The 23,216-nt window shown below is 32.7% G+C and overlaps 1 protein-coding gene across 4 annotated transcripts; it reads right to left on the reverse strand.

Annotated features, from left to right (window-relative positions):
- Positions 1-82: 82 nt before the first annotated feature.
- LOC109859090 (neither inactivation nor afterpotential protein C) lies at positions 83-20,516 on the reverse strand. 4 transcript variants are annotated; one of them, XM_020436982.1, is made up of 25 exons: positions 20,428-20,516; positions 20,164-20,344; positions 14,069-14,310; positions 13,582-13,763; positions 11,788-11,892; positions 7,645-8,024; positions 7,457-7,547; positions 7,198-7,293; positions 6,915-7,100; positions 6,631-6,819; positions 6,354-6,553; positions 5,193-5,533; positions 4,874-5,084; positions 4,646-4,787; positions 4,026-4,487; positions 3,611-3,900; positions 3,179-3,438; positions 2,760-2,828; positions 2,505-2,683; positions 2,119-2,336; positions 1,808-1,908; positions 1,353-1,573; positions 860-1,053; positions 621-705; positions 83-404 (listed from the first exon to the last, which is right to left on the reverse strand). In XM_020436982.1, the coding sequence occupies exons 3-25, from the start codon at positions 14,283-14,285 to the stop codon at positions 108-110; spliced, it is 4,716 nt and encodes a 1,571-aa protein (XP_020292571.1). In that variant the 5' UTR covers positions 14,286-14,310; positions 20,164-20,344; positions 20,428-20,516; the 3' UTR covers positions 83-107. The 4 variants fall into 4 exon arrangements, with proteins under 4 accessions (XP_020292571.1, XP_020292573.1, XP_020292572.1 ...); XM_020436984.1 differs by lacking the exon at positions 20,164-20,344 and having other exon boundaries at positions 20,428-20,512; XM_020436983.1 differs by lacking the exon at positions 20,428-20,516 and having other exon boundaries at positions 20,164-20,421.
- Positions 20,517-23,216: the final 2,700 nt, after the last annotated feature.

Here is a 23,216-nt window from a genome sequence, read left to right on the forward strand (position 1 = left end):
TACTATGATAATATTACAATATGAAGAGAGAAATAATTTGATTAAGCATACATATAATTAACTGACAATGAGCAGATTGATACAATTGAATCTCTGGTCGATGATTCTTATAATTCGGCCACGTGACCTTTAATAACAATCCCCGGTGCGATCTCTGCGGTAATATTATCATTGTTAACGTATCTCTCATCTTCTCTTGCGTACTTTTCTGACATGCGTATTATTTCATTTGGACTCCACTCTGGTGAATCTTTATGTCTACTGCCGCTCTTATAGACAACATTCGCTTCGTACAAGTCTTGATTATCGCGATAAGACTGATGGATTGATGACGACGTGACGCTCTCATATACAGGATTACGTTTCATTGAGGCCCGTTGATGAGGCGTTTTCCGAAGCATCGCCTAAAATAATAACAATGACTATTAAAAGTTAATGTATGTGTATATATAATTTTGTCTTTGTTAAAATTTATGACGTACACATCAATTGTTTTATTGTGATACATAGTGTTTGCATATTTGGATTACAGATTTGTGATGAAAATTACAAAGTATGTGTAAATCTATATAATTATACAAGATACAAAGAAGTAGAACGAATTAATTTGCACATTTTACTTGAAAGTTAAACGGAGGTGCATCATCATCTTCGTCATTATTGTTTCTGCGTCCAATCATTTCCAATTCTTTGATGGGATTTATGCTATAACGCGAAAAATAATTATTGTTAACCGAATTAATATTTCTCATACGTGGTGTACTTAAAGAGCCGTGTAAATATATTTATTTTTGTGTTAAAAAAAATTATGTATTAAGCTATAAAAACTCATAAAACTTTATCCTAATAAAATAAATACCGATTATTGTTGTTGCGATTACTTTTATCTTCAAGATTCCACTCTGTGTTTTCATCTATGTTGTTTCTGTATCGAAAGTTTAATTCATAGTTGTTAAAATTGCTCATTGCTGACGATTGTGTTTGATTGCATGGTATTGGTGGAGGTGGAATTTTTTTCCTGAGGCGTACTGATCCAGCATTATTGATTTTGTTCTATAGGTACATAAAATTATAAATTTTTATTTTACATTATATATATATATATATATAAATTTATATTTTACATATATATATGTATATATATGTATATATGTAATATATATATATAGAAAATAATTTTTAATGTTATTTTTGTTAACAAAAAGGTCTTATTTTTTGTTTTCTTTTTTTTTCAAACCAATAGTTGATTTTTCCACAACTTTTTAACGTTTAATTCTACATTATAAATCAACTAAGATATATGTTATATTGTGCAAACACATAATGAATCTCTTACTTCCTTGCAAACTTACAGAATAAGAAATATGAGACTCGGTAGATGGAACAGAACGTTTATTCGAAGGTTGATGGCCAGAAATGTTACTGTTGCGACGAGATTGCTCTTCCGGTGGACATTGAATTGGAACATTAGGATCTCTGGTATATGGAGTGTTGATTAAGCTTTGTTCTCCACCGACTGACGCACGATGATGGGGCACGCGATGCGGCGAGTTTGTCGTTTGAACTTCAACATCTGATAATGCATTATGTGTTATGTTTTTGCGTTTTACTTGTTTTTACTTTTGAGTTTATTTTGCTCTAATTTTTTTAAGAACTTAGTGCCAAAAAATGTCTTTTAGAAAGAGATTTTTATTAAATAAGAAGAATATACAGAATAATACACAAAAATTTACAAATGACGAATAAAAATACAAAGATATTAGAGTTTAGATTACTTGGAAATATCTATTTTAACGAATTTACATACCTCTAGTATGCGTATTGGTGTTGGCCCAGGGTACGGTTTGTCTTCGTAATGGCGCATCCCATGATTCACGTTCGTCGTCGCTTATCATGGATGATGCAGATCTGAGAAAATGTTTTTCTTAATATAATTTTAATTCTCGTTTTAATTCTCTCTTGGTAAAATTTTATCTCTTTCTTACCATTTCTATTAATAAAATTTACACATTTTAAGCAATAACATTTGAATTGTTTGTTTCTAATGTTTCTAATGTGTGTTGTTCATGGTTTAATTAAACTAGAGATCAAAATTGTAGAACATTGTAGATAACTCACCCTGTGCGATTAATTTTTATGTTTGAAGGATCGTTCATGTAGCTCGTATCGAAGTACGGGAATTCTTGTTGTATATTAAAAGGTAGTTTGTGGACTTGAAGCGGTTTTAAATTATTCATATAGGTATCCGCTTTAACGTTTGGATCAACTTTATTCAGAGATACAGATTCATTCATTGTCTTCAAAGTTATTACTATTGATTGATTGTATAGATGAACCTATATTGAGATCGCAACAATCACATACATATAATATTTCCTATTATTATGATTTTCTGATATACGTATCTATTAAATAAAATTAAAAATTTAAAGTTTTATTTTTTTTTTATTTTTGATTAAACTAAGAGCTATAAACTATAAGTAATAATAAATTAAAAATACTACTTGTTGCGATAATTGCACGAGGTCTTGATAACGGGCTGCACGGTACCGTAGAAGGACTTGAAAAATGCTCTTCGATCTCCATTTGGTATAATAAAATTTGATGAAATCCTTTGTCTCTTGATCCATTTCTCCTTTGATTAAAGGACCCATTTCTTTCCTCACCATGTGTCCTCTGTATGCTAGTAGAATAGATATGTAGATAGTAAACATAAATATAATTTTTTAGAAAAAATATTTTGTCCGTTATTTATTTACCTTTTTGTATCATTACTGCCGCTTCATCTGCCGTAACCGAGCCTTCCTTTTTGATTGACGCTCTCTTCACTGAAACAATACGTATTATTATACTATATCAATTAAACCAGTCGAAACTTCACAGAAAAACTTGTATCTAATAAAAGCCATTGGATGAGTGCAAAAGATCGTTCCCGTTTCTCAATAGAAGAATCATTAGGAGAATTGTATATTATGATAGCGCCATTAATTGTTATATGTATGTATTGCACATCTATAGAAGAGTGGTGACACACTCAATGGTCGTTTGAGCAAAAGATTTGTGTGTTTTGGTTAAAGTTATGTTGTGAAAAAATCACGAACTTTTGCACTCACCTAATATATCATTCATCATCTGCATTATAACGAATAGTCACTTATCCGAATGAGAATTTAGTTACCAATCTCTTTTTTTACGTTGTGGATTTTTGAGGCAATATTTTTGCGCGCTAAGAAAGAACGCATCATACACTGTACTTTTACAATTTTTCTCACTTGTGTCTCATACAAACGTGACAGATATTCTTCATTGTAATACTTGAGGAAAACCTTAGTCTTGCCAATAATCCAGCCTTCCATCTTTAATCTGATCAAAAGTAGTCTGCAGTTATCCTTCGTTATCTCGACTGTCTCGTCAAAGTCGAAAGCTAAAAACTTGTATCTGTAATTAATAACACACACACACACACACACTTTATCGTAATTTATTTTATTCAATTTAAAACGCTACTTTTGCACGGGATGTAAAGCACAAACGCTTTTATATTCAATAATAAGATTCCACAGTTCTAATTAGAGCTCTTTCGTTCTCTTTGAAACATAAGCAGGATTACCTTCGTAGAAATTCCTGGAAAGGTATTCTGTACGGATAACCGCGTTGTCTGGCTTTTGCTGTGTCAAGCACTGCTAATGCTCTTATTTGTTGTCTAACGACTTCGCGATAAAAGCCGTGAGGAATATCGCCGAGATCGGATCGTATGCATCTGATAAAGTGCATACCGCTGCTTCCCGCGCCTATCGCGAGATTTTTCATTATTTCGAGACTCGTTGCTCTGAATGTCAAAGAGCAAGTTCGCATCTTGCGCGTTTGCGAATATTGTCCTCTAGACGCTGTATTGTACTTCTATTGAATGTTAATTATAAAAAGTAAGAACTTATTTACGTAGTATAAAAGCGTATTATTATTTGGAAGAGCGTAGAAAAAAATACAGAAATATGTAATTATAAAAAATTCACTTGTTTGCTTACTCGAGGCTTGGAAGATTCCTGCATAAGAACATTCCACTTCTTTTTCGATGGTTTTTCGGTTGTTACACAATTTTCAATGATTTGAATGGTCAGATTTCCCGATTTAGTTAGTTTGTTAGCAAACATTTCTTTTATTGCATCGTGCGACGAGAGTCTCATCGTGCCGATCATTTCCGGTGGCACAAAGTCTCGATTTTTCGTGGCTATTTCGCTAGCGTCATATATTACCTTGCCAGTGTAATGTGCGATTGCGAACTCGTGCGAACTCACTGGTTTCACGTAAATGTTACGTTTACGCTCTTTGATTCTTTCGAGAATATATTGAGCGTCCTGTAATTGTCGCGAGGCGTCGTCGATGATACGAAAAAGCCCATTCTCTTTATTCATTAGTTGATCGATCGCTTCCTTGTTATCGTAAAACCGTAACCGTCGCGAAGGTATATCTTCCTCTTCTTGTTCTTGCTGAAATACCGTAAAAAACGTACATCCTTTTTAATGATTTCATGTAGATTTTATAACATTGATTAGGCATATTATATGTGTGCGTATACATTATATATGCGTATGTATCAGGATTAATATGTTCCAAGAGAGACATTAACTATTGGAACAATTTTTACCATTTCCCAGGCGAATACTCTTTGATTATAATAATATTGCATTTGCTCGTTCATTGTATTTACTAACAACTGTTCAAATCGATTTATTGAAAAACACTCGAATCCAAAATGATCGAGAATGCTGATAGAATATTTATCGCCACTGAAAATTAGAGCAACATTTAAACAATGATTTTAATAATATATTAACTACTACGCGCACACATGCGCGGACGCACGCAAACTTACAAAAGACTACGAGATAGTGAGAGCTTATGATTAATATTGTTAATTATCCAATCCACCAAACGCTGATAAATAGTATTTGCCAAGACGTCCCGCGCTTCTTCCGCTTCTTCGCAAGTGTGCTTTCTGCGCACTGCCGATCCTTTCACAATCAAGCAATAATTAATAAGAGCCCAGATAAATTTTTTCGAATCTAGACCAAGAAGTTCTGCCACTGTAATTTGAAATACTTAATGAGTTAATCAAGGTATCTTATAAACAATAATTTCAACATATTTGCATTTGAATTCGACATATTGAATTTTTCTTGATCTTAACTTACCTCTGTTAGCGGCTTCGTTACTGTCCAATTCAGCTTCTCCATTATTGCCTTCGACAAATCGAATCTCTCCAATCATTAGAATAGCTGCTAGAATTCTCCAAATAATCTCGCAATGTTCCTCCATATCTAGAAACTTAAGATGTTCCGTAAGTTCCTTGAACTTAGCTGCGTTATTATGAGGATTATTCCTCATTTTGAACGCTCGTTTCTTTTCAACACCTTTGTCAGTTATTCTGAGATAACGAAGCTTTCTTCCACTTGGAAGAGAATACTCCTTTAATTTTCCCGATGTCTCGAAACCGTCATACAAGTAATAAAAGACGTGGAAGTTTGACTGATTTCTGGAAAAGTATCTTCTTATTATATCTTTCAATATATAAGTATTTTGATTCAAAATCGACTTGTTCTATTTTTACTTCTTGTCTTCTCTACCCCGCGTTTCTATTACTAAAAATAGATCATATTCTTTTTTACTTTTTTTTAAGTTATATTTATTATTTTTCTTAACAAAATTTTTCTCCGCATAATTTTATTTCACAAAAAGCTATCAGTATAATATCATATATAATACTGTTTTTTTAAGGAGAATATCATATATAACCTTAATACATTGTATACAATAATGCTTTTTAGAACGCCTACGCAACAGCAACCCGTTTACATCGGAATATAGAATGTCTTTAGTGCGCGTTTACAAGCGGAAAAATTCGGAAATGCTTTTTTTGTGCTTATTAAAGATCTTTAGTTAAATTGTAAACACACTCTCGCGAGATATTATACGTAGTATAAAAAATAATAGCAAATTAAAAAGCTCGAATACACAATCTGAATGTGTATGATTATTTTATTGAAAAGTTATTAAAATTTTTGTCGTTTCGATTCTTAACTCGGACCTTCCTCAAAAAATATCAAATTTGTATAAGCAATTCTAATGTCGTGTTCAAATTAAATCTAATTATTAACCAAATTATTGAATTATCTTTACATTACATAAGTCAAGAAAACGAATTTTATGAAAACTATTTTTAAATAATCACACACCAAGATATTCTATAGTCAAGCTTTTATTGGCCTTTTCAATCTGCTATTTTTCAAAGAAAATTAGAACTACATCCATTACTTGCATCGACTACTCGCAAAAAAGTAATGTAAGTAGGTTACCTATCGCGAGTTGAAACACGCCATTTTTCTAATTGATACAGCCAGAATATCGCACCCGATGCTTTGCCAGTTGAGCCGTAAGTCGTTTGTACTTGAAATATACATCTAGTCGAATTAGTATTTAGTGGCGTTCCTGCGTTGGTAAATGCGTGAATAATTTGTATCGCTCGTAGCACTCTCGTTCCAGTATCGTGCTGACCCTAAAGAGATAAGAAAAATATGACAGAAGTTTCTCGTCGAGTTCCGATAGTATGCTCGATATGCGCGTTGAGCTCACTCTTCCAAGAAACGTAAGATGTTCCACTAAATGTAGCATGTTTGTTGTTTTCCCGGAGTTGCTCTCACCAGCTAGCAAGATGTGCTGCGGTTCTTCGTTGTGCATAACATCCTGATACGCGCTGTCCGCTACGGAATAGATGTGAGGGGCATTATCCGATCGCGATTTGCATTGATATTTATTGTGATGCTGTACGTAAAACCATCCACAGTTAGAATTTCGTGATGCGAGATACTTGGAAATATGCTTTTCAATGGTTAATACATTGTCAGAATAAAACTCACATAAGCGCCATAAATATCGTGCTCCTCATTTGGATTAAGTATCAGCAGAACATCACCGACAAATGTATGATAGTCACCCCGTTGTAGTCTTTCACGAAGTTGATCCAAGATCTCGTCCTCGGATAGTACATCTAAGGCCGCCAAATCCTCTGTAAGCATTTGTTCCGATGGTTCGTTCTGAGTAATCTATCGAACAGATTCAGACTCATTTTTACTTTACCATTTTTATTTACATTTTATATATAAATCGATGTATAATTTTATATCAATTTACATAATTTACCTTCAAAAAGCCTTTACGAACTATCGATTCTGGTTTTCTTTTTTCCTTGCCCTTTTCGGAAACATCCATCGCCAGAGCTTTGATTTCTTGAGTCAACTATAATTTTTTAACTTTTTAGATATTATTAATATAGTGTATTTTATCAGAAAAAACATACAATCACGATTTATTTATAAGTAATCTATTGTAATTTGTTGTTACCACACAACACAATTTTGATAAGAATCCATATCGTATATATAGGAGAATTGTATCTTACTATATAATCGTTTTCGGGTAACTCTGACAAAAAAGGATGCTCGACGATCTCCATCATATACGGTCTGTTCTCTGGATTCTTCACGAGACACCTAAAATAGACGTTAAGTATAATTTTTGCGTGATTTTGTTGATAATGTTTGTTTTTGTAATAAAGAAGGTTTTATATTTGACTGGGGTCTCACGCACTCAGTGATGAAATCATTGAGATTTGCCGACCAGTTGGCGGGCCGGTAAAGAGTTGGCGGTGGATTCCGGACGATCTGAAAGAGTGCGCGCGTCGGGTGCATGCCCTCAAACGGCGCTTTGCCGTCGGCCAATTCTATCGCAGTGATTCCGATCGCCCATACGTCAATCCGACTGTCGTATCCACTGTTGGTTCCGGCGACAACTTCCGGCGCCATCCAACAAGGCGAGCCAATGCAAGTATGCGGTTTCTCAAGCTCGCTTTTCATCGTCTTGGAAAGTCCAAAGTCTATCAACTTTACTTCACCCTCTTTTGTCAAGACGATATTGCTGCCACGGATGTCTCTGTGAATTACGTTGTGCTCGTGCAAATGAATCAAGGCCTAAGATAACAAAAGAAATACATTGACTTCAATAGTGTTACTGTACATAAATATAAATCACTTTTATGAAGACTAGAAAGAAACGATAAACATTTAATGAATTATTGAGACAAAGTAAAAACAACAAATATATAAACATATAAATATTACACTATTATAATATAAAATTAAATATTATAATACTATTGTAATATATATAAATAAAATTGTAATATATATAATATAAAATTATAATATAAATATATAAATATTATTCTAATTAAATTATACTTTCAGTTAAATTATATTCTTGTTGAAAACTTATTATTACGTGTATATATACATATATTGTGTGTGTGTGTGTGTGTATCGAAGGTTTTACTAAAAAAGATAAATATTAAGATCATATATGATAAAAGTTTAATCAATATATGTAATTTTACATATATATTTAATTTGTAAACTTACAAAAATGATGCGTGTATTAAATGCTATGGTATTTCACGTATTATTCTAAGATATTAGATTGAAGTGATCAAAGCTTCGAGAATAATGTGTGCGGGATATTCTTGAAGTATAACGATGCAGAAGAAACATTGGCCACTCGGTATCTCCAGTGTCTTGCGGGAATTGTCTTTATAGATTTACTGCAAATTGAACGATCTATAATTTGCGACCGGCCTCATTCACGACGCATAACAAACGCGGGTCAGTCCCGATATAGCATAAGCATAAAATTATTAATACATATCTGGTTTATCAGTAAAGCTTTAAGGATTATTTTGCATAAAATTTGTTTATCTTCTCTTTTTTGAAGTTTTAATTCATTTTTAATAAAGTTTTTCTTTCTTTCTCTCTTTTTCTCTATGTATACATGACACACACACACACATATGTACACTTATATGTACACATATGTACACTTAAGATTTGTATTTTTGTTTAATTCTTAATTATTAAGATATACAAAGAACATTCCGTGCGCAAGAAATAGTTATAAGAGTAAGAACAAAATTCAAGAAACAACAAATATTAATTGGCAGATAAAAATTAAAAACAAAGATATATAACGATCATACAAAAGAAGTATAAAATGATATTAATCATTCTTCTCTTCTTCTTTGTTCATTTTCTATGCTTTCTTTGTTTTTCTTTCAAGCAGCGAGCTTGCTGTAAACTTTGCAGGCATTTATTTCGCGTGTAATTTGCTGGTATTAAACGTCAGCGTGGTCTGATTTACCGCACGAGTGACCGTGGACGAATTGCTACTGGGCCCGTAGAACACGTATCCGCGAGAAAAAAGGGTGAAGAGAGAGAGAGAGAATCGGTGATAGGAAAAGAAAGAGGAAGACGGGAAATTGCATGCCAAGTTTCCGAGGTGGAGAAGGAACGTGGCGTGGGCAGCAAGAGGCGTTGGAGCCTCAGTGGTGAAGGGCGTTGAATTGTGCGTACACGAGACATACTCAAAAGGTGTATGTGACACACATAATGATTTAGTGACAAACTGCTTGGATCGTAAATATTATCGCCGTGAGCCGTAAGCTATTTGCAAGAGAAAGAATGCCGGACTCATTACACGCATCTCTTTTATCAAGTTCCTTCGAATTTGGAGAGGCAATTGCAAAGTCAGAAGAGAAAATATTCATTATTGACATATTTTATGAGATCCGTTAATAATCTATTAATAATGTTTATACACCCTTTGTTAATAATTTATACACTTTAAAGTAAATAATGAGTAAAAGATAAATTTACTCTTGAGATAGAAAAAAAAAAAAAAAATTATATAACTTAAAAACTAATCTGGATTTAAATAATATAATTATAAATAAAGAACCAAAGGTAACATTACAAATGTAGAAATGCAGCAAGTAAAAGAAAATCATAATAAGAGTAACAATTGAAACGGAAGCGATTTTAGGATTTCATTCTGCGTATATCATTTGCTTTTTTTCGAATCTTTATGTTTTCTTTTATGCACACACACATGACTTGTTTAAGTTAGTTGAGAAATGAGCACGATACTCTCGTCAATTATCCGACCTCTTACTAAGAGAAACCGGAAAAATATCATGTAGGAGAAAATAGTAATATTATTGCAAATAAGCCAATTCATCATTACATCAGTAACTATTGAGCAAATTTATAACAGCTTGTGAAGTAAAAGAAAATCTAGCTCTTTTTTCGTATTTCAATCCGTTTTTTTCTCGGTATTTATTATACTATCTATATTTTCGTTTTTCTCTTGAAACAAATATCTGTCTCAATTTGTACTTTAGCGCGTCATTTGCTTCCAACTAGTTCTGCCATCTATTCTACCAAATCAGAATTTGTTTTTTTCTTAAAACATGTAGAAAAAACAACACAGCTTTGTTTTACGATTACATCGTGAAAAAAGACAATAATTAATGTGGCGGCTTAAATTTATACTGACATTAATTGCATTGTTCATTAATACTAATAACAAGAGCAAAAAACGAATGTTTGTACTGGAAATAAACTTGATGAATTCTCGTCACGTTAATGCCTTGTTACGATAAATAATATAAAATACCAATTTTCAACCAAGTTTGTATTAATTTACTCGCAAATTACGTATTTTCAAATATCATGCTATCTATATACATGATTTTATTTTTATAATAAGATAACAATTAAGCAATTCAAACTTAGAAATGATTTACTAGCCGAAAAATATATTGTTTTTTATTACGTTTATCAAGTTGTGTTTCACACAGCAAAAAATGCGTCTCGCCGCCAATGTCTTGTGCAATCAACGCGGTTAATCTGCCATGAGATAAAAGCGTCTGAGTCAGGACATACCATCGAGCATAATTATATCGTAATAACGCGACTATTGCTGTGGCTACCAACCATTATCATTTCTGTCGGTTCACTGGTGTTCTGCTCTCCTCTTCTCTTCTCCATGCAGGTAATATTTATTATATTTCGTATCATGTAAGAGAGAAAGAGTGGAGGAAGGAAGTAGGGGGAGAGAGAGAGAGAGAGAGAGAGAGATATGAAAAGAGAGGTAGATTGCAGCATAATTTTACCGGACATTTCGTGACGGCCATCTTTCTTGATGCATATTTCTCTTATATTTTTTTCAACATATCCAAGCAACAACTAATTACCTACCTTATAAGGTAAACTTCGCGAACCTAAAGATTCCGATTTTAATGAAATTTTGCACATATGTAAGAAAAAACCGCTACATATATATCAGAAATAGTTTTATCTCTTAGAATTGTTTTTGAGCCGCAACTGAAAAAATTTCTAAATTCATCTGTTCTCCCTGCATGTATGCAAAATTTTTTCAAAATCGGAATCTTCGGATACGCGAGGTTCTCTTCTTGTTTCGAGCTCATCTGTTTTTGGCCAAATATAGTTTTTGCTTAGTTATAACATCAACAATTATTAATCATCTGACGCGAGACGCGTCTCATCTAAAGTATGTCGATAATGTCATATCTTTGTTAATTAATTTTAATTTCTGTTATGTCAGATGTTTCCTAAAAATCTGTATATGTTGAGAACTATTGAGTATCTATCGTTTTTAACTTTCACACATTAACAGTTCAAGCACATATATCATCTAATATATATAAGAATATTTGCAAGAATAAATTTGTTGTATAAGACATATTTTGTTTTTTCTTTTTTTTTAAGTAGTTCTGAACATATAACAGATTAATTTACTTTGATATTTAAAATTTAATAGAAAATAGTAGAATTAAGCTATATTTTACTCATAAAAAAATTATGATAACAAAAATTCTCTCACCTTAATTACTTCCCTTAAGATAAAGCCAATATGTTCCTCTCGCATTCTTCTACCATTTGCGATCATTCCACGGACAAAATCCATGACTGTTCCATCTTCACAAAACTATAATAAAAATGTCACACACACACACAAGTGCGTTTTAACTATATAACTGCCTATATAAAAAATTAATAATATAATAAATTAATTATATTGTTAATTATAGAGATAACTGCAAGCTATATTCAATGCAAATAGAAAAATAGAGCGTCAATAGCGCGCAATTCCAGTCTTCTAATTGTTGTTTTTTACACACTCTAAGGTTAATTCACTCAGCAAGTAAGACTTTCGCGCGTAGTTCATATACATACCTCCAGAAATTAAGAACTGCCGGAAGGACATGCTATAAGTGTAATAAACTTCGTGTATCTACAATTATACGATACGTGCGGTAATCTTGAGCAAACGTGATTCAGTGGTTCATCTTTACTTTGGAATATAATCTCATGTGAACCAACACATTCCTGTTCTATATTCTAGATGATTTTCTGACATGTATTTTTCTAAATCTTTATTTTTCAATAAAAGCAAAAAATAATTGTTAATATAAAATTACAATTATATAAAAACTGTTTCTGTCTTTTAAAAAATAGTTTTGCTTAATTTTATTAGAGTTAGTAACATCTTGATTGTATATACTTATTAGTGTATGTATATATAGCTACCGGATCGATTATTTTAAAAGAAAATCCGTCTCCGTTCATAAGTCACAAAGAGAAAAAATAAAAATCATTAATTTTTAATTGAGACGAGCTAGGATTTAATTAAAAGTTAAAATTCAGCCATAATATATATTTTTATAGCTCAGCGTTACTATTAGCTCGGCTGAACTGCCCGCTTGAGTCACGATTTGCAACGCTGCGCGTACCTATATATTTGGCACAACCGTTCTTCTCGTTTTTTTGTTTTATTGTTTTGGCATGTTCATGTGTCCCTATTGATTCTGTGCGAGACATTGGAAATGCAGGTGGGCAAATAAAAATATAAAGAGCTTCTGTGAATAAAATAGATGCGACAATATGTGATAATACACGATAGATTAACTAATAAATTAACTGGAATTGATTAAAGTACTCGTCTTCAAAGACGCGTGTTTTTTTTGTGACAAATCAGTAATTTTTGAAGTTAATGTAAAAAAAGATAGATGGTAATTTATTGCACAAGAGAAGTCGTGTACATTCTGTAGAAAGTTAATAAAATTCGCGCGATGCAGCTTCCTTCGAGACACGATGCATGTTTCACGCACTACGCTTCGAAAGGCGTAGCCGAGAAAAAAAGAAGCCGATTCCCAAGATAACTCGACCGATCTGTGAGTGTACGTTTGCCTGTTACGTCAACTATCGTTGCGTTATTCAAGATAAGTAATAATATTTCGGGCGCACATCACGGAGGTCCGTCCGTAAATTAGAGCCGCGACCTGCCGGGCCTCACTTGCGTACACAAACGAGTTTAATGAATGTTTAATGGAAGCGCATGTCGTAAATTATTTGTATATTCGACAGTTTCAAATGCTTAAAATTGGCTTCAGGTCTCGGATACACACAGCTATTCTTATTTCTTGCCTTGTTTTTTTCCTCGTTTCTTTCGCTGCTTTTCTCTCGCGTTCTTTCATTCTACATCTCTCTATCCTGTGTGTTTTCTTGTTTCTTAGTTTTCTCTCTTCTTTTTTTTTCTGACGCATTACGAATATATCAACGAAACAAAAGAAAATAAAACATTTAAAACAGCAAATGAATTGAGAATGTAACTTACCTCTATAACGAACCAAATTTCGTCATATTCGGATTTCTTTGCGGATCGTCTGCGATATATTCCATAAAAATCCGGAAGATTTGGATGACCGGCAAAATCACGAAGGATACGATATTCTTCAACGATCAGACACTGCGTTTCCGGTGTAAGCTTTTGGATTTTAACGGCAACCTTTTTATTTCCTGCAATACAATTATTTTGATACACATCCATTCTCTGCGCGTAACTGCTTTGTGGTGTAAATCATAAGTTTTCTTCTGCTTTCATATTTATAGATTTTTATTTACATCGATCTACACAGACATAACATTCATTAGACGTCTACTAGACATTCATAATTCTATATGACGTCTAATAAACATCTAATAGAAGTTTATAAGAAAAACACTTGGAAGTATATGAGATTATTATTCTCTTCTCCCTTCCCGTGTAAAATGACTAGGAAAATTATCGCTGAATGACTGTATGTTAGTTTTATGGTGTATACCAGCTTGCTGATCAATCGCCTCGTAAACATCACCGCATACGCCAAAACCAACGCGATTCTTTAACATATATCTCTTTCCTGGATCCTGAATGCTGTCCAATCGCTGTAGAGTTCCATGTCCTGCGTCCCAATTTCTGCCTTGATTCTCCATTTCTTCTAAATTTTGACTACTACCACGCCAATTATTGCTTGCTTTTTGTCTACCAAACTCATTCATCTTGTAAGTAGGCAATGTTTACAGCCTGAAAGATATCGAAATCAAAATCAAAATTATAGAGTGCCCTACGTAATGATTACAACAAATCAACAAAAGTTCATTATATGCAAGAGGTTTTTTTTTATAAAACTAGAAATTTGAAAACACAAAATTATATGGATTTATATTTTTTTCTGTTTTTTAAAACAAATATTTATTTTAAAAAATGATTATAAATATTCTAACGGTTAATTAGAAATTAACAATATCTGATAAAATTCAATAGACATTGTATAAAAAAGGTTATAGTTGTTATAGAATAATTTCATTGAGCTTTGATAGTTTTTATATAAATGTGTATATGGTTTTTTTTCAGAAAATAAAGTAGGATGTACCTATAGACATAAAATCTTTTTCTTGTGATCGAAGATCAAGACTCTCCGAACATTTTTTGAATATTTTGAAAGACATTAAGATTGGTCACGCACACACACACATACACACACACACTCTCTCTCTCTCTCTCTCACTCTCACTCTTATACTTCGTGAACGAGAGATAATCGTAATAGTTTGCTTTCTAAAAATTTCAACAGGCATTGCCGAAGAATAGAGCAAAGAAAAGATTCTAAAGACAAGATCTATCGACCGCAAACCCGACTTACATTCTTACTTATGTGTTTAACAGTTTTATGTTTTAATTAAATTATACTAAGCCGCGGTGTAACATTTGCACTTTTAATCACATTTTTCTCAAACGATTAAAAAAATGTGTCTCTCAGAATATTTCAGAAATTAGTTTTTTGACTTATTTTTCTTAATCATAAGATAACTAAAACTTTCAATAATTTTTATTATAATATTTTTATTTTGATAAAGTTTCAGAACAAACGTTTTCAATATGACTTATAAGGCTACAGAAATGTAGTAAGTGGATATTTATTTTATTTGTCACGCAGATCACGTGTGAATTACGTAAAACTATTTTAAATATGCAGCATGTTTAAGAAAAAAATAAACTATTTTAAAGAAATTTAGTATATTTCAAAATAAGTAGAAAAGTTTTAATAAACAGTTGAACGAATTGTTTTTGAAATACTTTTATTTTGGAAGGCTTGCATAGACACAGAAAGAAATTATTTCAAGTATGTTCTCTGATAAGATAACATGAAACTGTTTTATTGTTTTTGTATAAAGTACAATAAAAATAAGAATATAAAAAAACAAAAAGTTAAAATAAAAATAAAACCATAAAAATATACAAAAAATACACAAAAGAAAAATGAAAATATTAAAAACAAAAAAAATTAAAATATTTCAATATTCTAAAAACTCATTTGTAGAACCATATTTATTAAGACTTTGACCTATTTTAGAGCACTAAATCCTTTTAAAATATTTTCTTTTTTTGTAAACACATCTTGTGAAAGAAAAACTTCATGCAATAGTTAGTTTTATACAAATGTACTAAAATAAATACTTTAAGAGATAATAGAATAATTATATTTCTTTGTTATATATAAATCTTGTTTATTTAAAAGTATTTTCTTTCTTACTTTATGTTACTTCAACTATTATGTAGATGTCGATAAGCTTTGAAAAAGTTTGCAGGTTTTAATTGCATTCTATATCTTAAATCATGCATGATCAAGGTTTTAAAGATATATATATATATATATATATATATATATATATATATATAGAGAGAGAGAGAGAGAGAGATGTTATATGCGTTAGACGCGTTTTTGTAGAAATGCTAAAAGAATTATTGTACTTTTGCACATGATGTTTAAAAAATATTATTAACAGTCGATTAGTAGTCGTATTATTATTAATAATCGTAGTTTAGTTGATTTATTATCTCATTTATCATCGCGAAGTAAATATTACACACATTTCTGGAAATATGTATACAAAAAATTAATTAGTCATTTTTTAGACACATATATATTTTTGAATTACTACAAAATCGCATGAATCTTTATTTAAAAGTTTTACGTAAGTCAGTCAGCGGCGAATGAGAACCCGTCGTATGAGTGAGAAATGAGTGGAATCACGTCGTTAGCTAATTCATTTATTCCCGGTAGGTCGCGGCGTTTGTCCGGCATAATCTGTCGATTTGTCGGCACGGCGGGTTTCGTGTAATACCGCTTCTTGCCGCTTGTAATAGCGAGTTAGGGAGAAGGAGAGCGACTCGAGCGAGAGGACGGCGCGTCACTAACTATATGCGAACAGCCGTATAAGAAAAGCCACTCTCGCGATCCGGAGGACGTTCACAGTTCCGTTCTGCATCACGTTCACCTTCCTCTTTTTTTCCCTCCGAGCGCCCTTCAGAATCTTTCTCTGTCTCTCCCCGTTATATCTTTGCTTTTCGTCCTGGGTTTGTACTGCGTTCGCCTTTCTCTTTGCGTTGCGCGCACTCGTGCAGGTTTATTGATACGACGGGGCGCTAAATTATCGATGCCCGACTGCACGCCGCAAGGCAACGAAGCAGGGGAAAAGAACGTGAACGAGTATCGTGATTTCAGAAAAAAGCTTTCCGCGTCACTCGGTCCATCACCGGTCTTCCCGCTGCTGCTTCTCGCCTTCTCTTCTCTCGTTCGATTTCTTCTGTGGATTAAACGCGCGGCCACAGAGTGGACTCATGCACGTGTTCTTTAAAAGGAAGGAAGAATCACAAAAGTCAACGAAACATGCGTTGTGAGAAAGTTTTACGCAATATGTACGAGGAACCACGGCGAAATATGTGCTTTAATAGGATTGAAAGATAGAAGAAATTTATATGTGTATATTTTAGATAGATTTTAGATTTTTCTCAGACTTGATTTCTTTTCTTGAAAGAGAGAACTTGTCTGCGAACGTTTGCCTTTCGTTTACACGGCAAAACAGTTAGCGGAGAATAAGTAAATCACGAGTTTGAGAAATCATTGGCTAAACTGTATTTTTTGAAAAGGTGCATTATTGTTACCATTAGTAGTTTTAATTTTTGTAGATAAAAAAAATATACATATAAAAAATATATATACACACATATATATTTATTTAACTTGATATTATGTATACGTAATCAAATTGATCAAATAATCATGAATTTTTCAGTCAGCATATTAAGATAATATTTTAGGAATTAAATTGAATCACACTGTTGAAGAGAACGGTTGATATTGCAAGTGATATAGATTCGAAGAGAAATGGTTACAGCTGCTTGACAATCGCGATTTATTTCCCATGTGATCAATATTACATTCAAGATACGTACAGAAATCGCCAGGTCTTCCGGCATATGTTTCTACGAAATTACGGAGGAGGGAAGATATTGGACCACGTTCCGTGCGTTCGCTTCCCGAAAAAGTAACTGTGGGAAAGTTGATATCTGTTTGGTCTAGAGTACGGCCGACGGAATGTTAGCACCGCAAATCCTTGAAAAGAAACGACAACGGTAATAGTGACAGAAGAAAAAAGAAGAGAGAGAGGAGGATAAGAAGACCGAAAGCGAGAGTCGTCGGGTTTGACCGGACCTGGGACCAGTTGAAAAGGGTTCGACACTCCTTCCGTCGGAAAGTACCACCGTGAGTCGCTGACAAGTGGCTCGCTTGCGTTTCTCATGTGCTCTCATAATAAGAACGATGCACTTACACAACAAGAGAAATGTCAGTTTATTTCTCTCTCGGTTTCTTCTTGTGATTAATTATTACTTGATTATTACTATAGCAATACTGAAATACTTTTGCAATATCGTGATTTACATGTGAGAATAATGCAAAATAAGTTATAATTTATAATTACTATATTTTCTGATCTTAAAACTTTTATTTGTCTAAAGAATAGACTTTATGATGGATAAGATTTTGAAATTTATTATTTATTAGAAAAGAAAAGTACGTTATTTCTGTAATATCTCGATATTAAAGCAAAATGCATGATTTGTAAGTTTCTAGATTTTCTTTTTCTTCTGTCTATCAATTTTTCTCTTTGTTAATTTATCTGTTTCGTTCTCGGCGTTTGCAACGAAAGAATCGACTTGCACAGATCGTGTCTTTCCGCATGCTGGCTCGGACTACTCACCGGCGTAGATGCGCATGTATCTCAAAGGACACCTTATGCAAGTCCTTTCTTGCTTCTCGCCTTATCCCTTTTACAGATTACCCAGAGATCGATGCTTTCGGCAGATAAGCGTCAACCTGTTTGTAGATTCCGCCTGAGGTGTCGCAGTTCTCGCGTTCTCGTCTTGAAAAGATTGCGCGACGACTGTACGTTATTTCCGCCAGCGGATTAATTAATACAGAGAATCTGATCGCTTGGTTTTCTCTTCGTTGAAGCTCATGCAACATTTAAGCACTTCTCTGGATATTTTTTACAGTTTGCGCGTGAGACCTTATCTCTCAACAGTTCTCGCTTTTCTCTTCCTTATTTCATTTTCTCGGTTTGTTGTTTCATCAATGTCGATAATTCAGAAATGTTGATATACGACTAATATATGTTTCTTCTTATATTGTTTCAAAATAGATAATAGACGAACAGTTTTATATCGCATAATTATTTTACATAATATCTCTCTCTCTCTCTCTCTCTCTCTCTCTCTCTCTCTTTCTGAGATAGTTAGAATATAATTTCCTAGGTTATGTAAAACAAACTTTTGCTCAACTTTGATAAAACCCAGATTATTATGAGATTTGCCAGATATGTCAGTACAATTAATCGTCAATGCAATTAATTTTTTGCTGTATATCATGATTAAGGACATTACTGTCTAATATTTCTTCAAATTAAAATATCGTGATATTATCATTTTTAAGCTTTCTTTTTTAAGGCAAGCATGTTATAAATATCCCTTATAAAATTTGCAGCATACTTTGTCAGCTTAAATTTATATGAAAAATTACTGCTACAGCAATTCAGAATAAATTTGTAAGATTGCATTTATCTATTCTCATCTGGATTATTGTTTATGCTTTTACAATGATTCAACACTAGTTATGATTGTAGAACATGTCTTATATGATCTGCATCTTATACATGCAGTGTTTTTGACATATTAATCTTTCTTTCATAAAGCTTTTTACTTTTGTAATAAGCTTAAAGCAGATGGCTGAAGATAATTTTATCATGTCTCTTTATCTTTATATTGAGAGTTATGAACGTTCTTTTGTCATCTGCTCTGCCATCAATATCTGGAATACCATTTCTTCTAATCTAATAATCGAGTTAGAAACGACAAAAGTTTTCAGAGCTGTGTTTTCCAGATACTCGCTGGATAGTGACAACGCTTAATTTTTTCTGTTAATTTCTATTTCTGTTTAATCGTTTCGATTTTGATTTTGTATTTCTATTGATTTTTAGTTTACCTTTTTATTAATTTTGTTCAAGTTTTCTGTATTTTTTTAAATTTATGTTTTATGTATGTTTTTTAATTTTGTAATTACTAAAGTTTTCTTTTATGTATTTTTGTTGTGTAAATATATATGTATATATTTTTTAATTCTTTTTTTGCGTTTAAGGGAATCTCAAAGCGCTGAATAAATAATGTTTCTATCTATCTCTTAAAATATGATTTCTTGTTGTTCTTACACAGTTAACACAATTAGGAACTTTACACTTACAATAATTCAAAGGCTGTAAAATATATTATCTCGTATTATCGTATACGTTTACGCTAACATTTATGGTTGCTAATTATTTTAAATTCTATTTAATTTATTTTCTTACATTTTAGCAATTTAAACTAGAGATATAACAATGGCGCGCGCGCGTACACACATGTATATGTATATATGCATATGTATATTGATATATATTTATATATTGGATAAATGCACGATAAATATATTTACTATCTGTTGCTTTTAATCAACGCGATGGTTTTCTTTTGTTTGAGAGTAAAAAGAGTAAAAGAAAATTACCTATGTTATAAATAGTCCGGTAAACTCAATCTTGACACATTTGTTTTCTTTTCAAGTACCGATTGCACTCTCGCGCGTGTTATTCTCCGTCGTCACACTATCGCCATTTCTCAGCTTTGTTATTTCTCGACTTTCTTCACGCTGTCTTCTGACCGTAAGCCGTGGAGACGATGAAAAGAAACTTTGCGAAGGAAGCGTGAGAATTATATATACTTACACGAAGGGTACACCACTCTAAGTTGTCCCGCGCGCGACAGAACTCACCTCTTAATTAAAACGCGTCTGGTAGATCGTGCAGACCCCGCGGCGTCCACCCTTACAGTGCCAGTACGGCCTAAGTGTATCACGACGCGTCCGTGTGGGTTGGCAGTGAGGTTTACTCGACGAGGGATGTGAGCGCAATGGTTGGCTTCTATGATCCAATAATGTCGACTTAATTAACTAACTGCTAACTCCGAACAAGCCTGTTAGCTCATTGATTTCACTCGCTAGACTGCCGTCCAGCCAGAAACTCTCAAACAGTCGTCTAACTCTCCTTCGCGTCATTTCTCTTCTCTAGAAATTCATATTCTCACTTCCTTCTCCTCCTCTCTCTTCCTCTTTTGCCGTTTGTCGTTATAAGGATTATTTTAAGTCCGATCGAGAGAACCGTCAGTGCTATACGGATAGTCTTTAATTCTCTTTTCGTTCGGCTTCCTTTTCAAATTGCTTATCCGGATCCCGGAATCCTCTTATTAATAAGTTCACTGAGTTTCCAGCGCTTTCGCTTATCGCCAGACACCGTAATCTTCACTCATAGAGTGTAAAAGAAAATGATCATCTCACGAAATCTAGTTATTAAAAAATAATTATATCATTTATTTATTTCATGCTTGTAATTTGTTTATTTTATAATTTTTATATTTCGTTGAATTAACAATGCTTTGATGTAAATGTTAAAGTCATATGGAAAAGCGAAAAGACAAAATATAAATATTATATCACTCAGGAAGAGTGATATAATATTTCTTTCCTATTGTAAATAGTTTTTTTATGTATTATACAATAAAAAAGATATATATAATTAACTTGCAATTTTATTAAAAAAATAAAATATAGTTACTTCTCTCTCTCTCTCTCTCTCTCTCTCTCTCTCTCTCTCTCTCTCTTTCTCTACTTTTCACACAGTAGTAAAATATTAAACATTTTCTATTAAATAATGTTTTATTTGATTTTAACAAAATAACGTGTTTATTATTTTCTATAATAATATGCATAGTCAAAACGTATATTATTCGTATACACTGCGTAATCTTTTGCATGTACAATAAACTGAAGAAAGTAGACAAAAGAAGAATAAATAAGAGAAATAATCACGTTCGCGTACGCTCGCATTTAGTCTCGTTCTTTAGATCAATGCAACTCGGAAAAAGATCTCTCAAGAGGAGGCGGACGCGCGCGCGATAAATTAATGCGCTTTATCGTGGTTTCTTCGTCGTTCTGGCCGCTATGCCACTGCCGTCAAAAGAAGCCGCTCGCCGTTTGCAGGACCGTGCCGTCCTTAATGCGGATGTGCATCTTGCAACTCCTTCTTGTTTCACAAGTACTTTCTTGGATTTTTCGTCCTTTTACCTCGAGCACTTTGTTGCGCATTCAAAGTTTTTACGAGCTAATGTTAGCAAAAGCTTGTAAAAAAACAATTAGTTTTTTTTTGCTTATACAGTAAAAAAAACTTAATTACAGTTTTTCCACAATTTTGGCAGTCAATGACTGAGTATTTGAACATATAGCTTCTGCCGATTTCAAGTCATGAATTTGCATCGTATGAACAATAATGAATATTAGTATTTTGATGCAGTAACTTATCTGCTAAATTGAAAAAAATGTATAGGGAATGTGTGTAGGAAATTTTTTCTATATAAAAACAATATGTGAAAAAAAAACACATCAAAGGATATTCAAGTTGAACAGCGACATAATTTTTAATTAAAAAATTATTTTATGTGTGTGTGTGTGTGTGTGTGTGTGTGTGTGTGTGTGTGTGTGTGTGTGTGAGCCACAATAAAATTAAAATCAAAGTGTAAATTGAAGATATATTGTAGAAAATTAATCATGATGAGGATTTATTCCGATAATCACTAGCTCGTGTTTACAAGTCATCTCTGTGCCGATCACATACGTATCGCGCGAATCGCGGTACTTTATCTCTGATCATCTTGCGTCGTTTATTTCATACAAAATCAATAAGTTCCTTCTCTCAATGTATTTTACCGCATTGAGAATCACTACGTTGTCTTTTCCTTCTTTTTTTATTTGTGGTCTTTTACAGATAACTGAGATACAGATACCTGCTATCCTCTGCTTCTCTTCTGGTTTTTCCATATCTTTGTGTATCTTTCTGTCGATTGTCGAAACAAAAGAATTACCATACAATGAAGCTTGTACAAGTGATTATTGGCTTGTATTAAAGAACGACACTCATGCAGTATTGACATATCTATGTTCACTTATGTTTTCCACAAAAGATAGAAGTACTTCATAGCTGGGTTTTACTTTTTTTAGGAACAATTATACATATGTGTGACTATTGCGCATCAGAAATCAAGATTACTAAACGTCAATTTAACCGATAAATTTGAAAAGAATCATTGTTAAGTAATGTTGTGCAGCAATATTATAGCTATAGTAGTGCAGGAGTATATTATCTAGACACAAGTAATATTATAGGAATGACGTAATAAAACAATTAGCCTTGATTGTTGAAAAACTCGGCACAGCTTAGTTCAAATACAATTTTTTCTCGGCAAAGATGGAATTAGCATGGATCATTTTTTCAAAGTTTTAATAGTAATTTATAACAAATCAATAAAAAAGAAAATTGTAAATTTTTTTATAAATTAGAACAAAAAACAAATTTTGCAAAGTGTTTATATTATACAATAGATAAGGATAATATAATAGATAAGGGAATAAGAACGTGTGTAGGATTAATCTAAATAATAATTTAATAAAATGTTTGAAGACAAATAACTGATATTGTTTGTGAAGGAACTCTCTTTATTGTACGCGAATTA

Source organism: Pseudomyrmex gracilis, unplaced genomic scaffold (genome assembly GCF_002006095.1).
Source record: "Pseudomyrmex gracilis isolate BER0280 unplaced genomic scaffold, ASM200609v1 scaffold_237, whole genome shotgun sequence".
Classification (NCBI taxonomy): domain Eukaryota; kingdom Metazoa; phylum Arthropoda; class Insecta; order Hymenoptera; family Formicidae; genus Pseudomyrmex; species Pseudomyrmex gracilis.

What these genes read in the sequence shown, in the direction of transcription:
- LOC109859090 (XM_020436982.1), bottom strand. Translation starts at nt 14,285, where the DNA reads ATGAATGAGTTTGGTAGACAAAAAGCAAGCAATAATTGGCGTGGTAGT. An exon ending in ACGATATTTATGGCGCTTAT is followed by an intron (nt 6,820 to 6,914) that starts GTGAGTTTTATT and finishes TTTTACGTACAG; the next exon opens with CATCACAATAAATATCAATG. An exon ending in AGGAATCTTCCAAGCCTCGA is followed by an intron (nt 3,901 to 4,025) that starts GTAAGCAAACAA and finishes AACATTCAATAG; the next exon opens with AAGTACAATACAGCGTCTAG.